Source organism: Poromitra crassiceps (genome assembly GCF_964638095.1).
Source record: "Poromitra crassiceps genome assembly, chromosome: 2".
Taxonomy (NCBI): domain Eukaryota; kingdom Metazoa; phylum Chordata; class Actinopteri; order Beryciformes; family Melamphaidae; genus Poromitra; species Poromitra crassiceps.
Genome location: NC_139624.1, coordinates 25,606,242 through 25,618,630, shown reverse-complemented (window position 1 = coordinate 25,618,630; position 12,389 = coordinate 25,606,242). Strand labels below are relative to the sequence as shown.

The following is a 12,389-nucleotide window of genomic DNA, read 5'->3' as shown; positions in this document are numbered from 1 at the left end:
AACACCACGAGTCAACAGTAATGACATCCATAACAACGTCCGACGAGCACATGAAAAAATACATGTAGCTATACAGTACATGACTGACAGATCCACGCCAAACCAGCATGGACGATGACAGTGACAGTGAGAGGAAGAGGGGAAGAGACAGTTTGGGTTTCGGAGAGCACCACCATCACTTCGGCACACAGAGAGTACAAAGGGGACGGAGGAAGGGGGTGGGTGGGGGTTTGGGAGTAGTGGGAGGGAGGGGGGGATTAGGTGGGGGGGGGGGGGGGTAGGCAGGTGATAGGGGGTTGATGATGGGTAGATCTACCTGACCAGTTGGGAGGACTCGCTAGATCGGATTCTACATGGATCTTTTGATGCACTGACATGTTTACTGAGCACATTTTCATACCTAGTTTAGAGCAGCTATTCTGATTCTGAACTCTTGATCCCTTAATTTGGTTCATTTTGAGAATGCGAAAACACAGCAATCAGTTGGGTATATAGACCAAAACAGAGTGATTTAAAGAAAGAGTGGCACCAACAGAAGTCCAAAATGTTGATAGTCATGTGACTCACATAGCTACAGTGTGTGTGGGGAAATAGTTCCAGGAAGTATGTTTGAATGCGTAACATAATGCTGATAATATACAATTGATTCTTTACACACGTTACCCATTCAAAGTACACAAACAGCACATTCTACTGCAACTCAACAGCGCTGCTTAATCCAGAACCTTACTTCCGGGAACTATTGTGAGGTATAAAAAAAAAGTCCATTGGAGTGAATGGAGATATATCTCTATGGACCAAACCAATCGGATCAGCACGTTGTCAGTTGGTTGACAAACCAAGCCTGGAGTGCTTTATTTGGAGTGAGCGCATGATCTGACCATGATCTGAACCAACTACAGGAAGCACTGTGCATTGTGGGTTAAGCACGCTGTGGCGATAGTCTGGATTATTTGAAGTGGGGATGTACGATGTACTTATTGATAGTCACTGTATTACCTACAGTACAATATACTCAGCGTGCTCCCAGTTTGGAGAAGCAGCGAGCAGCCACAGCACAGAAGCAAAGCGATGGACTGGATTGCTGTAATGTACTGTATTGCTGTAATGTACTGTATTGCTGTAATGTACTGTATTGCTGTAATGTACTGTATTGCTGTAATGTACTGTATTGCTGTAATGTACTGTATTGCTGTAATGTACTGTATTGACTTGTTTAGGTGGCCATTGGTTAAGAGATGTTTTTGCTGCTGAGCCCTCTCATAGCAGTACATTGCTTTTCTCCTGTGCCGCGGTTGCTGTCTACTTCTCCAAACTGCCATAGTCACATCAAATCATGTGACTATGGATAAATACATCATACAAGCCACATCAAATCACGTGACAAATCCCTTTGAGGGTGCTCATTAGAGCATGCCGTGACGTAGTGACCTAATGCCTTCCACTGTGAGTGTCTTCTTCAAATCAAGTAAAGCAACCCATTGCTTTTGAGATTTCAAGAGACCCAAATGCATCTTTGTGGTCACATGACAGAGGTATATGAAATGCATCTTTGTGGTCACATGACAGAGGTATATGAAATGCATCTTTGTGGTCACATGACAGAGGTATATGAAATGCATCTTTGTGGTCACATGACAGAGGTATATGAAATGTATCTTTGTGGTCACATGACAGAGGTATATGAAATGCATCTTTGTGGTCACATGACAGAGGTATATGAAGCAAAGAATGACAGCAAATGGAATGATCCACAAACAAAGCTAATGCCGATGGTCAATTTCTTTCATCAATCTAATTAAATAATAATCAAATCGATCAAATCTAATCTTATCTAATTAAGGAAATGACTGCATTAAATTGGCCGTTGTTGACAATTATGGGTTGCTTACTGAACGAATGCCAAAATTCAACAAGGCAACAACTTGGCCCTAATTTGAACCAAAGCCAACGATCTCTAGGTTTGAAAACGCCCTAGGTACCAAAGAGCTTAGTGCTGTGGCTGGCTTATGGTAAGACTACACTGGGAAGACAGGGAAGGCCAAGGATATGGACGGTGGTTAGGCGGACAGAGGAAGAGGATGGGTAGGGGCTGGGGCTAAGGAGAGAGTGAGCAAGAGAGGGAGAAAGAATATATAGATATAGATATATATATATAGAATGTATGCACTCATAGTAGCCCGAACAGCCTTAACAGGTCACTCCAATTCAGTTGCATTTACTTGCATCTCGAGTCTTATTCAAAACCTTGAAAGAAATCTTGACCACGTACCCAGAAGCGTCCGGTTGAAAACAGGTTCTGATTATGATGTATTTTTTCCTTGAGTATACATAGAGATACTGTGTGTGTAAAAATGACCACTCAAAAGTTTAATTTCATTGCTCGGAATCCTCTCTGCTCCTCCCAATGGCTGTACAACAGTCTCTGACATCGGGGATGACTGTCGCCAACAGACTCATTCTGAAGGAGTGGAAGTCTTCCTCTCCACCCTCTTTTCAGCTGTGGCTGACGGACATGGTCTCGGTTATACGTATGGAGAGACTCAGGTTCCTGAGGATCAACTCACTTAAAGGATGGCTTTACCAGTAATCAACCCACCTTGTATCATTAATAATCTCGGTAATATAAGCACACAGACAGTGTTTACCTTCTCTCTCTGTTTTCCTCACGGAGATCTCCCATTTCCTCCTGCAGCGGAAGTTCTGCTGGGTCACAGTGACCTTGACCTTTGACCACCAAAATCTAATCGGTTCATCCTTGAGTCCAAGTGGACGTTTCAGCCAAAAGTGCCGAAATTCTGTCAAGGCGTTCCTGAGATATCACATTAACGAACGTCGAACGTACGTACTGTACCGGACGGACGGACGGACGGACGGACGGACAACCCGAAACCATAATGCCTCCGGCTCGGCTATCGCTGGCGGAGGCATAAAAAGTTCAATTTCATTGTTCAAATCACCTTAAAACACAGAACAGACCAGTCCATGTACAAGAACAACACTTCTGATGACCTGTGATTTGCAGAAAAAGCAGACAAATCAAGGCCATGCAAGGCTATTTACTGGGTTTATGTATCACTCTTACTTCAGCGTTTGGTGCTGGCATGCAAGAAGCAGCACTACAATAGGTTGTAGGATGATGGCACTTAAGGGATAGTTTGGATCAGTTACTTATCGATCAGTGTATCACCAACAGTAGACCAGTTTGGAGAAGCAGAGAGCAGTACCTGCACAGAAGCAAAGCAATGTACTGCTGTGACTGGGCTCAGCAGCAAAACATATTCTAGCCACCTAAAACAAGGCCCACCTACAAAAACCTATATCAGTTTAAGTGTATGCTAGACACTTTACCTTGCCATCAGACAGCCCTTTTCCTTTGTCACTACATTTTCCTAATCATAGAACTTCCATATTCCGACGCATAAGCGCAACTGTGTCAGTTGATTGGGTCAGACGGAAGCTTTAACAACCAAACTGACGTCCGAAATTAAAAATTTTCACATAATATGTCTGTTTGGTAAACACTCAAGGAGGAAGACATCACATCTGATTCTGTCTTCGATATGTGGTCAAGATTTCCCTCCGAGGTTTTGAACGGGTTCAAGCAAGTAACACAATTACATGCAACTGATTTGCGGCGGCCATCTTGAGGCCGTTGGGGCTCCGCTATTCACAGATGAAGTGTGTTGAGTGTGTTCACCAATGGTAGGGATCGGACGGACGCACACACCTCTGCTGAGTCCGTCGGGCCCTCGGAGGATCCGGCACTCCTCGATCTGTCCGAACGCCGAGAACATCACCCGGATGTCGTTCTCGTTGCACTTCTTCGACACCATGCCGATGAACAACTTCCTGTCCTCCACCGCTGCAAGGCCAAGAGGAAGAATGAGAAGAAGAGGGAGGAGGATGGAGGGGAAGGGGGAGGCAGAAAGAATGGACAGAAGAAAGAGAGAAAGAGAGAAGAGAGGGAGAGATGAGAAAGAATGGACAGAAGAAAGAACAAATGGAATGGGTGAGAAAGGGGAAACAGGAAAGCAACGAAGAAAGGTAGAAAGACGGAAAGAACGAGAGAAAGACAGAACAAGCAAAAGAAAGTGAACACAGAAAAGAGGGAAAGAAAGAATAAAAAGAAAGGGATAGGGAGAGAGGGAGAGAGAGAGAGAGAGAGAGAGAGAGAGAGAGATAATTCATGTATTTCATCGTGCCATCTGCAAGGCTCTGATCAATGTCTCATTATCACTTCAACACGGACACGCTCACTGAGACTCTCCGGCTTGCCTTCGCTCACCCTCTCTCTCCTTCCCTCTCCCTTCCTCTCTCTCTCCTTCCCTCTCCCTCCCTCCCTCCACTGCTCCTATTCTTGATCCTCTATTCTCTTCACTCTCTTTTTTCCTCATCGCCTCCTCCTCCTCTTCTTCTGGGGCCATATCCACAAAGCTTCCATAGCACGAGGAGTTGGTCCTAGTGGTGAAATTCTAAGAAAAGTCTGAGAATGATGACGATGATGTTTTCTAAGAATTTCCCCTTAAAAGGACCAATATGTAAGATTGACGCTCAGTAAGATTGATGCTAGCAAATGAGCTTGACTTGTGGCTTCACTATAGCCACCGTGACATCACCCATCGCTTTGTGGACGTACATTTGGACGAGAAGAGGCGCAGCGCTGCCTGCTACTGGTCCGTGATTGGCGAGCTGCACAATCAGTGGACAGGTGACCTGTCAATCACACCTCAAAACATAATCTGATTTATTGTCTATTTTACTCTAAATTGAACCATCATTTACAAAATGAACATCATGCTGTATTGAAAAGAAGACTTGAGACCATAAACTCATTAGGAAAGTGTCTACTGGGGTAATAGATTAACTGAGAAGTAGGATCATTTTCCCATTGACTTCCATACAATCTTCTATTTGCAGCCAGTGGAGTTGCCCCCTGATGGCCATTTGAAAGAGTGCAGGTTTAAGGCACTTGCACATTGGCTTTACTTTTTGGCCGTGGAGGTTGCATCTTGATCATAACTAGCATCGCCAAAGGGGTCAACCCCACCTGCTCACTAAGACAGAATGTCGACAGAATTGTCCATTCATTGCTCAGAGAACTTGCCTAAATCACTGCTAAGCATATGATTGCTAAGGCATTTGGGCTAAGTTAAGAGCTCTCAGAGGACTCTCACAATGTTTTTGGATACGGCCCCTGATCTCTCCCTCCCTCTCTCTTCCGCTGACACAATCCCTCCACCCCTCTTGCAACATCCCTTCGTCTAGGATAGGAAACCAAGTTTGTTGCAGGTAACGGCCAGAAACCTTCCCTGTATTCTTAGTGTGTGTGTGTGTGTGTGTGTGTGTGTGTGTGTGTGTGTGTGTGTGTGTGTGTGTGTGTGTGTGTGTGTGTGTGTGTGCGTGTGTGAGAGGTTAAGTGTGAATTAGGCTGAGAGCAAAATCCTCACTGCTGGCAGAAATTGTGTGTGCGCGCGTGTGCGCGCGCGCGTGCATGCGTGCATGCGTGTGTGTGTGTGCGAATGCATATGTGTGTGAGTTCATGTGCCCCCCCCCACATTCAATGTAATGCTAATCCAATTCATTTTTAATGAGGGAACTGTCAGCTCTCACCGCGAGGCGAAAGAGATAAGCGGTCTGTTGCACTCTGGGAAATCAATAGCACACTTGTTTATTTTGCTGTTTGAATTGTTTGTGTGTTTAAAAAACAAACCGTCGGGATATGCCACCAAGATAAGTGTTGTTTCAAACAGCTTTAACTCCTTTGTACACAGTGTGTGTGTGTGTGTGTGTGTGTGTGTGTGTGTGTGTGTGTGTGTGTGTGTGTGTGTGTGTGTGTGTGTGTGTGTGTGTGTGTGTGTGTGTGTGTGTGTGTGTGTGTGTGTGTGTGTGTGTGTGTGCATGTGCGTGTGTGTGTGCATCACTCCAGAGGAAGATTACCAGTCTAACAGCAATGTAATTAATTTAGTCTGTGTCGATAGAAAAGAAAGAGAGCAGATATTGTTACAATTGACTGTTTGTGTATTTGGACGAGGCGGAGAGGCAGGCGGGCGGCCGATAAGGCTCGGGAAGCTTTCCATACCTGCCAACACCAGGCTGTGAAAAAGAGGGAGATTTTTCTGGGGTATCGCTAAATCCGTCAGTGATGTGATCCGTTGTTCTGATTTACCCTGCCTTGTGAAAAAATGCTCACACTACCCTATGGAAAAATGCTAACTTATCTGTAAAGGGGAGCCTCGTGGAAACCTATTTTCATTCAGATATCTTGAGGTGAGTGGTGAAGGGACCCCCTTTGAAAATGGTTTTTCCCGTGTCAAAATTTAGCCTAACTTTGGAGCGTTATTTATGCCGGGCTCAGACTACACGATGCACGATAGAAGTTTCAAGTATCGTATGAAACCAGAAGGCCTACTACGGCATCGGCATGGTACCAACCATGTCATGCTAGCTTGCCAGGAAGGTGGATAAATAATCCAAATCCAAAATGATGCAAAAATTTTGGTGAGGGGAAAAAACATTTTCAAAGGGAGAAACTTGGTTTGGTTTCACTTCAGAAAGCGTCTTGAGGAAGGGCCAGTGTGGCCCGAAACGTCACGCTGTTTGCTAAATAAAAAAAACCTAACGGGAGCTCGTTTTGGTGTGCGGATCATTCTTTTTTCACTGTAAGAAACTTGGTTTGGTACATAGTGGCTCTTGGTCTGAAAACTTTAGTTATCTCTTCCTTAGGTCATCTATTTCATATGATATCAGAAACTTCACTCTGGCTTTAAAACTAAGTCCGCTACAGCTTCTGAAAAACAGTCAACCTAATAGAGACACTGCATGAAATAGGCCACGCCCATCACGGGGGAAAGCTCTCCATTCACTTCCACACACCAGCGTCATTTTCCTTGAATTCAACATAGCTAAAAGCTGTTGTGTGGTGGGCTGCGCAGACAACAAATGCAAAAATCGCCAATTAAAGTTTTTTTGTACTCCCGAGCAAAACAAGGAAGCCATTGAGAATTGGCGAGAAGAAAAATGGGGATCTAGCTGTCCATGAAGTAAGTTGGAGTGTTCAACTTCCGTATATATGATCTTTGTGTGCAACACACGACCATGCACGTCACGTGACATAGGAGAACGCCAGGATTGGGGTGGGGGGGGGGGTTGTTTCCCCCCGTTTTGGGCGTGGTTTCTGAATGATGATGCGCTCCGCACTGTCTCTATATCGAGATGTGCTGAGAAACAGCCATTTGATCTGTATCTCTATGAAATCGGTTGATTAACGGGAGAAATGACGGCAGGAGAATGGCTTGCAAATAGGGAGACTCGTGAAAACTGTTGGCAGGTATATGGCTGTCCATCCTGGGATGAATTGGGGGTCGTAATCATGCTGGGTTTCGATGACAAAAGCACGGGAACGGACGTGGCATCTCCTTCCATCTCCTACATCTCTCATCCCCTCCTTCCATCTCCTTCACACCAGTTGATTGACTAAACTAATAAACCTCAGAGCGGCCATTCGTCATTGTTACGCCGACTCACCTATACGGGCTTTATTAAAGGTCATTACCATTAAGTGGATGGATATGTTTGGTATGGCCCGTGCTATATTTCACTACCCCGGCCGTGAGCAGCAGTCGCTTTATTAAGTTCTGCCATCGTTACCTCGCCGGTTGTGTCTCATAAAGTTGGATTCCGCCATATTTCAGCGAGGAGTAGATGATAGCTTTATACCAATCTCTCACTGTTGTTTGATGCTGTGGTGCTTTTATTGTATTTCTCTGCAGTGGACAATGCTGGAGCTGGAGGCTTGTGGCGCTGCAGCAGGTCAGCCATCAGGTCTCTCTCTGGATCTAAACCAGAAGCTAAGTCTCTGCATTTCATAGATAAACCTCCAAATCTGTTATTTGATCAGTGTGATAAATCACCTGATTATCAAATTAAAGGGAGCATTGTTCCTGATTTTTTTTTTTTTTTAGACCTGGCTTCCAAATAGATTTCTAGAGGTGGCATGGCTGTGTGGAGTCTGCGGGAAGGGAGTTCAAGCCAACTCCATTCAGTGCAAGGGTTGTCAGAATTGGGTCCATCGCAGCCTGCAGGCAGCACGTGAGACATTTGCGTGTGAGCGGTCCCACAGGTAGTCGCAAGATGAGAAAGAGGGTGTAGTAGTAAATGGAGAGACATAATGAGGTGGTGGATAGCTTCTGCTAACTTGGAGACATGATGAACCTGGGTGGAGGGGTGGACCTGGTGGTGACGGCAAGGGTGCGGAGTGGATGAAAGAAGTCCATGAACTCATGCCTTTCCTAAGGCCCCATCCCTGAAGATGAAAGGACAAGTGTACTCAACCTGTGCGAGAAGCTGTTTGATATACGGAAGCCAGACATGCGGGCCCTGAGGGTGGAGCACGAGGAGAACTTGGACAGAGCGGAGATGAGGATGATTCGATGGATGTGTGGTGTGTCACTGAGGGAGAGAAAGACGAGCGCAGATCTGAGAGAGAGGATGGGAGTGGAGGCCATAGCGGATGTGGTGAGGAGAGGCAGAGTGATATATATATATATATATATATATATATATATATATATATATATATATATATATATATATATATATATATATAGCTTTTTTTAATGGTCTATACCTCTTTCTAATTTGATAGGTGCATCAAAATTAAACAGAACAAAAAAAGCCTGGTGAAAAAATGATTTAATGACTGTATTTAAGACATTTCAAGTCCTTAAATTTGGACAATTCCAATTTTCAGAATGTATGGAATGTATGAGGAGCTGATACATTCTTGTATACACAGCAGATTCCTCATAGAGAGCCGCAGGGATGACGTATTTTTGTAGTCAGAACGCGGAAGTCCCGGACTTCCTGGTTCTTCACTGTTTCTGTCTATGGGATTGTTGAATGGGTTTTTGCCGCGATGCTTCAAATACGGTCTCTGGGCAATGCAAGATTAATCAAACGCGAACCAGAGTTCCGTCGGATAATCTTCACACATGAGGACCACTTTCATGAGTTTTGTAGCGTAAATGCGAGCCCTAGAAGTAAAAAGCTCGAGCTAAGCTAATCCAGAACTACACACTGTCGCATAGGCTTCCACGTCAGCACTCAACCTGGACTGTTGTTGATGTGTGCACTGATTACCCCGGGCTGAACAGGGCTGAACCAGGTGAGGGAAAGAGAATTTCCATGTTCGTCCTTTGAAGTGGTGACGTATATATCCCCATCGACTCAAAAGTGTAGTCTCATTTAGCCGTTTGTTAGCTAGCCGCCCTTTTAACGGCACGTAAAAGCTTCAAAACTCGTAAAAGTGGTCCTCATGTGTGAAGATGATATTACTAAACACTGGTTCGCGTTTGATTAAGCCAGCGTTGCCCAGAGAGATTATTAGAAGCATCGCGCCAAAAACCCATTCAAAACTCCCATAGGCGAAAACTGTGAAGAACCAGGACTGTTAGCATCGATGCTTTCCGGACTCAATCAATTCAGAACTGTATCTGCAGTAAACGGGGTGATTCTAGGACTGTGTGTGTGTGTGTGTGTGTGTGTGTGTGTGTGTGCGTGTGCATGTGCGTGAGCATGTGCGTGCGTGCGTGTGCGTGTGCGTGTGTGTGCGTGCGTGCGTGTGCGCGTGTGCGTGTGTGTGTGTGTGTGGAGACATACGGTACAGTGTCAGTGTGTATCAGCGAGCAGCCACAGGGGAGAGAGTGGTTCAACACGAGGCCAAACACAACTTCAACTTTCACTGACCTCCTCTCTAAGCACCTCAATAATTCATACATACAAAAATATATTGATATACATCAGTACCCCCCCCTCTCTTGATATACATCAGTACCCCCCCCTCTCTTGATATACATCAGTACCCCCCCCTCTCTTGATATACATCAGTACCCCCCCCTCTCTTGATATACATCAGTACCCCCCCTCTCTTGATATACATCAGTACCCCCCCTCTCTTGATATACATCAGTACCCCCCCTCTCTTGATATACATCAGTACCCCCCCTCTCTTGATATACATCAGTACCCCCCTCTCTTGATATACATCAGTACCCCCCTCTCTTGATATACATCAGTACCCCCCCCTCTCTTGATATACATCAGTACCCCCCCTCTCTTGATATACATCAGTACCCCCCCTCTCTTGATATACATCAGTACCCCCCCCTCTCTTGATATACATCAGTACCCCCCTCTCTTGATATACACCAGTACCCCCCCTCTCTTGATATACATCAGTACCCCCCCCTCTCTTGATATACATCAGTACCCCCCCTCTCTTGATATACATCAGTACCCCCCCTCTCTTGATATACATCAGCACCCCCCCCTCTCTTGATATACATCAGTACCCCCCTCTCTTGATATACATCAGCACCCCCCCTCTCTTGATATACATCAGTACCCCCCCCTCTCTTGATATACATCAGCACCCCCCCCCCTCTCTTGATATACATCAGTACCCCCCCTCTCTTGATATACATCAGTACCCCCCCCCCCCCCTCTCTTGATATACATCAGTACCCCCCCCTCTCTTGATATACATCAGCACCCCCCCCCTCTCTTGATATACATCAGTACCCCCCTCTCTTGATATACATCAGTACCCCCCCTCTCTTGATATACATCAGTACCCCCCCCCCCTCTCTTGATATACATCAGCACCCCCCCCTCTCTTGATATACATCAGTACCCCCCTCTCTTGATATACATCAGCACCCCCCTCTCTTGATATACATCAGTACCCCCCCTCTCTTGATATACATCAGTACCCCCCTCTCTTGATATACATCAGCACCCCCCCTCTCTTGATATACATCAGTACCCCCCCCTCTCTTGATATACATCAGTACCCCCCCTCTCTTGATATACATCAGTACCCCCCTCTCTTGATATACATCAGTACCCCCCCTCTCTTGATATACATCAGTACCCCCCCTCTCTTGATATACATCAGTACCCCCCCCTCTCTTGATATACATCAGTACCCCCCCCCCTCTCTTGATATACATCAGTACCCCCCCTCTCTCTTTTCTCTCCATCTCTCTTCTTCTGACAGTCAAGCAAGGGGCTCTAATACATGGCAGAGATAACTATTACCAAGGAAATTGAAAGAGGCTATGCATGTGTGTGTGTGTGTGTGTGTGTGTGTGTGTGTGTGTGTGTGTGTGTGTGTGTGTGTGTGTGTGTGTGTGTGTGTGTGTGTGTGTGTGTGTGTGGCCACTCACCATTAGATTTCTCACTGTCTGCCGGCTTCATCTGAATAGGGTGGTGCATCTGTAGGAGATAGAAAGATATAAAATGTTACACACAAAACACTTTGGTCGATTGGCATGTCGTTACACATTTGACGAGAAATTCCTTGGCTTACACCAAGGGGCAACCTCGGTCTGAAAAAATGAAGCCAATGCGGAAGTGCCTTAAACCTGCATTCTGCCTAATGGCCAGCAGGGGGCAACTCCACTGGCTCCAAAAGGAAGTCCCATAATAGAAGTCTATGGGAAGATGACTTCAATTGTTGATTCCATGATGTTGATTTATGAGCTCAGTAAACACTTTCCTAATGAGTTGATGGTCTCAATCACTAGTTTCAAGTCTTCTTCAACATGTTCATTTAGTCAATTATGGTCCTATTTAGAGGAAGCTAGAGGATAAACAACTAGACTATGTTTTGGGGCGTGATTGACAGGTCGTGTGTCCAGTGATTGCGTAGCTCGCCCGTGACGAATCAATAGCAGCTGGTGCTGGCAGCTCTTTTTGCCCAAATTTAGGTCGACTTCTAGCTCCAAAAAGCAAGATGGCGACAGTGAAAACGCCAAACTTCAAAATGAGACTTCAAAATGAGAGTCTACCAACCAATGGGTGATGTCATGGTTGCTACGTCATGTTTATTACACGGTGTATGGCTTACACTCGTTTCCAAAAGCCTCCTTGGTCTGACTCCTCCTTATTTGATACACTATAATTAAAAATTAAAATGAAATTGTCAACCACTCCCTATAACACCAACACTGGCCCCACCAAAGTTCCCCGTGTTGATACTTATTTTCGCCAGTCAATTTGCTGCTCCCTCCCAGCAGGTGGAATGAGCTGCATAAGACCTTGAAACATGGACAAATGCATCTGCCTGATTACTTTTAAGGACTCTATTCCAGAGTTGTTCTCGCAAACGCACGCACGCACGCACGCACGCACGCACACACACACAACACACACACACACACACACACACCACACACACACACGTTTGCACGTTACTCTTCATAATGTGTTTAGTATGCGCGTGCAGGCAGCAGCAGAAGCGACTCAGAGGCTGAATGAAACTGATTGATGGATGATGGTGTTTTGTGGTATTGGCCAGGTCTTCTTTTATGGAAAACAAGCAAAAA

General features: G+C 45.4%; 1 protein-coding gene across 1 annotated transcript in view; it reads right to left on the bottom strand.

Moving 5' to 3' along the window:
- The window catches only part of celf2 (cugbp, Elav-like family member 2), a gene marked incomplete at its 5' end in the record, with an annotated part of 209,156 nt that overhangs the window by 62,796 nt on the left and 133,971 nt on the right, over positions 1-12,389 (bottom strand). The window contains 2 exons of the mRNA XM_083658685.1: positions 3,731-3,865; positions 11,229-11,277. Of these exons, the coding sequence (XP_083514811.1) occupies positions 3,731-3,865; positions 11,229-11,277 (184 nt within the window). The remainder of the gene's footprint in view (positions 1-3,730; positions 3,866-11,228; positions 11,278-12,389) is intronic.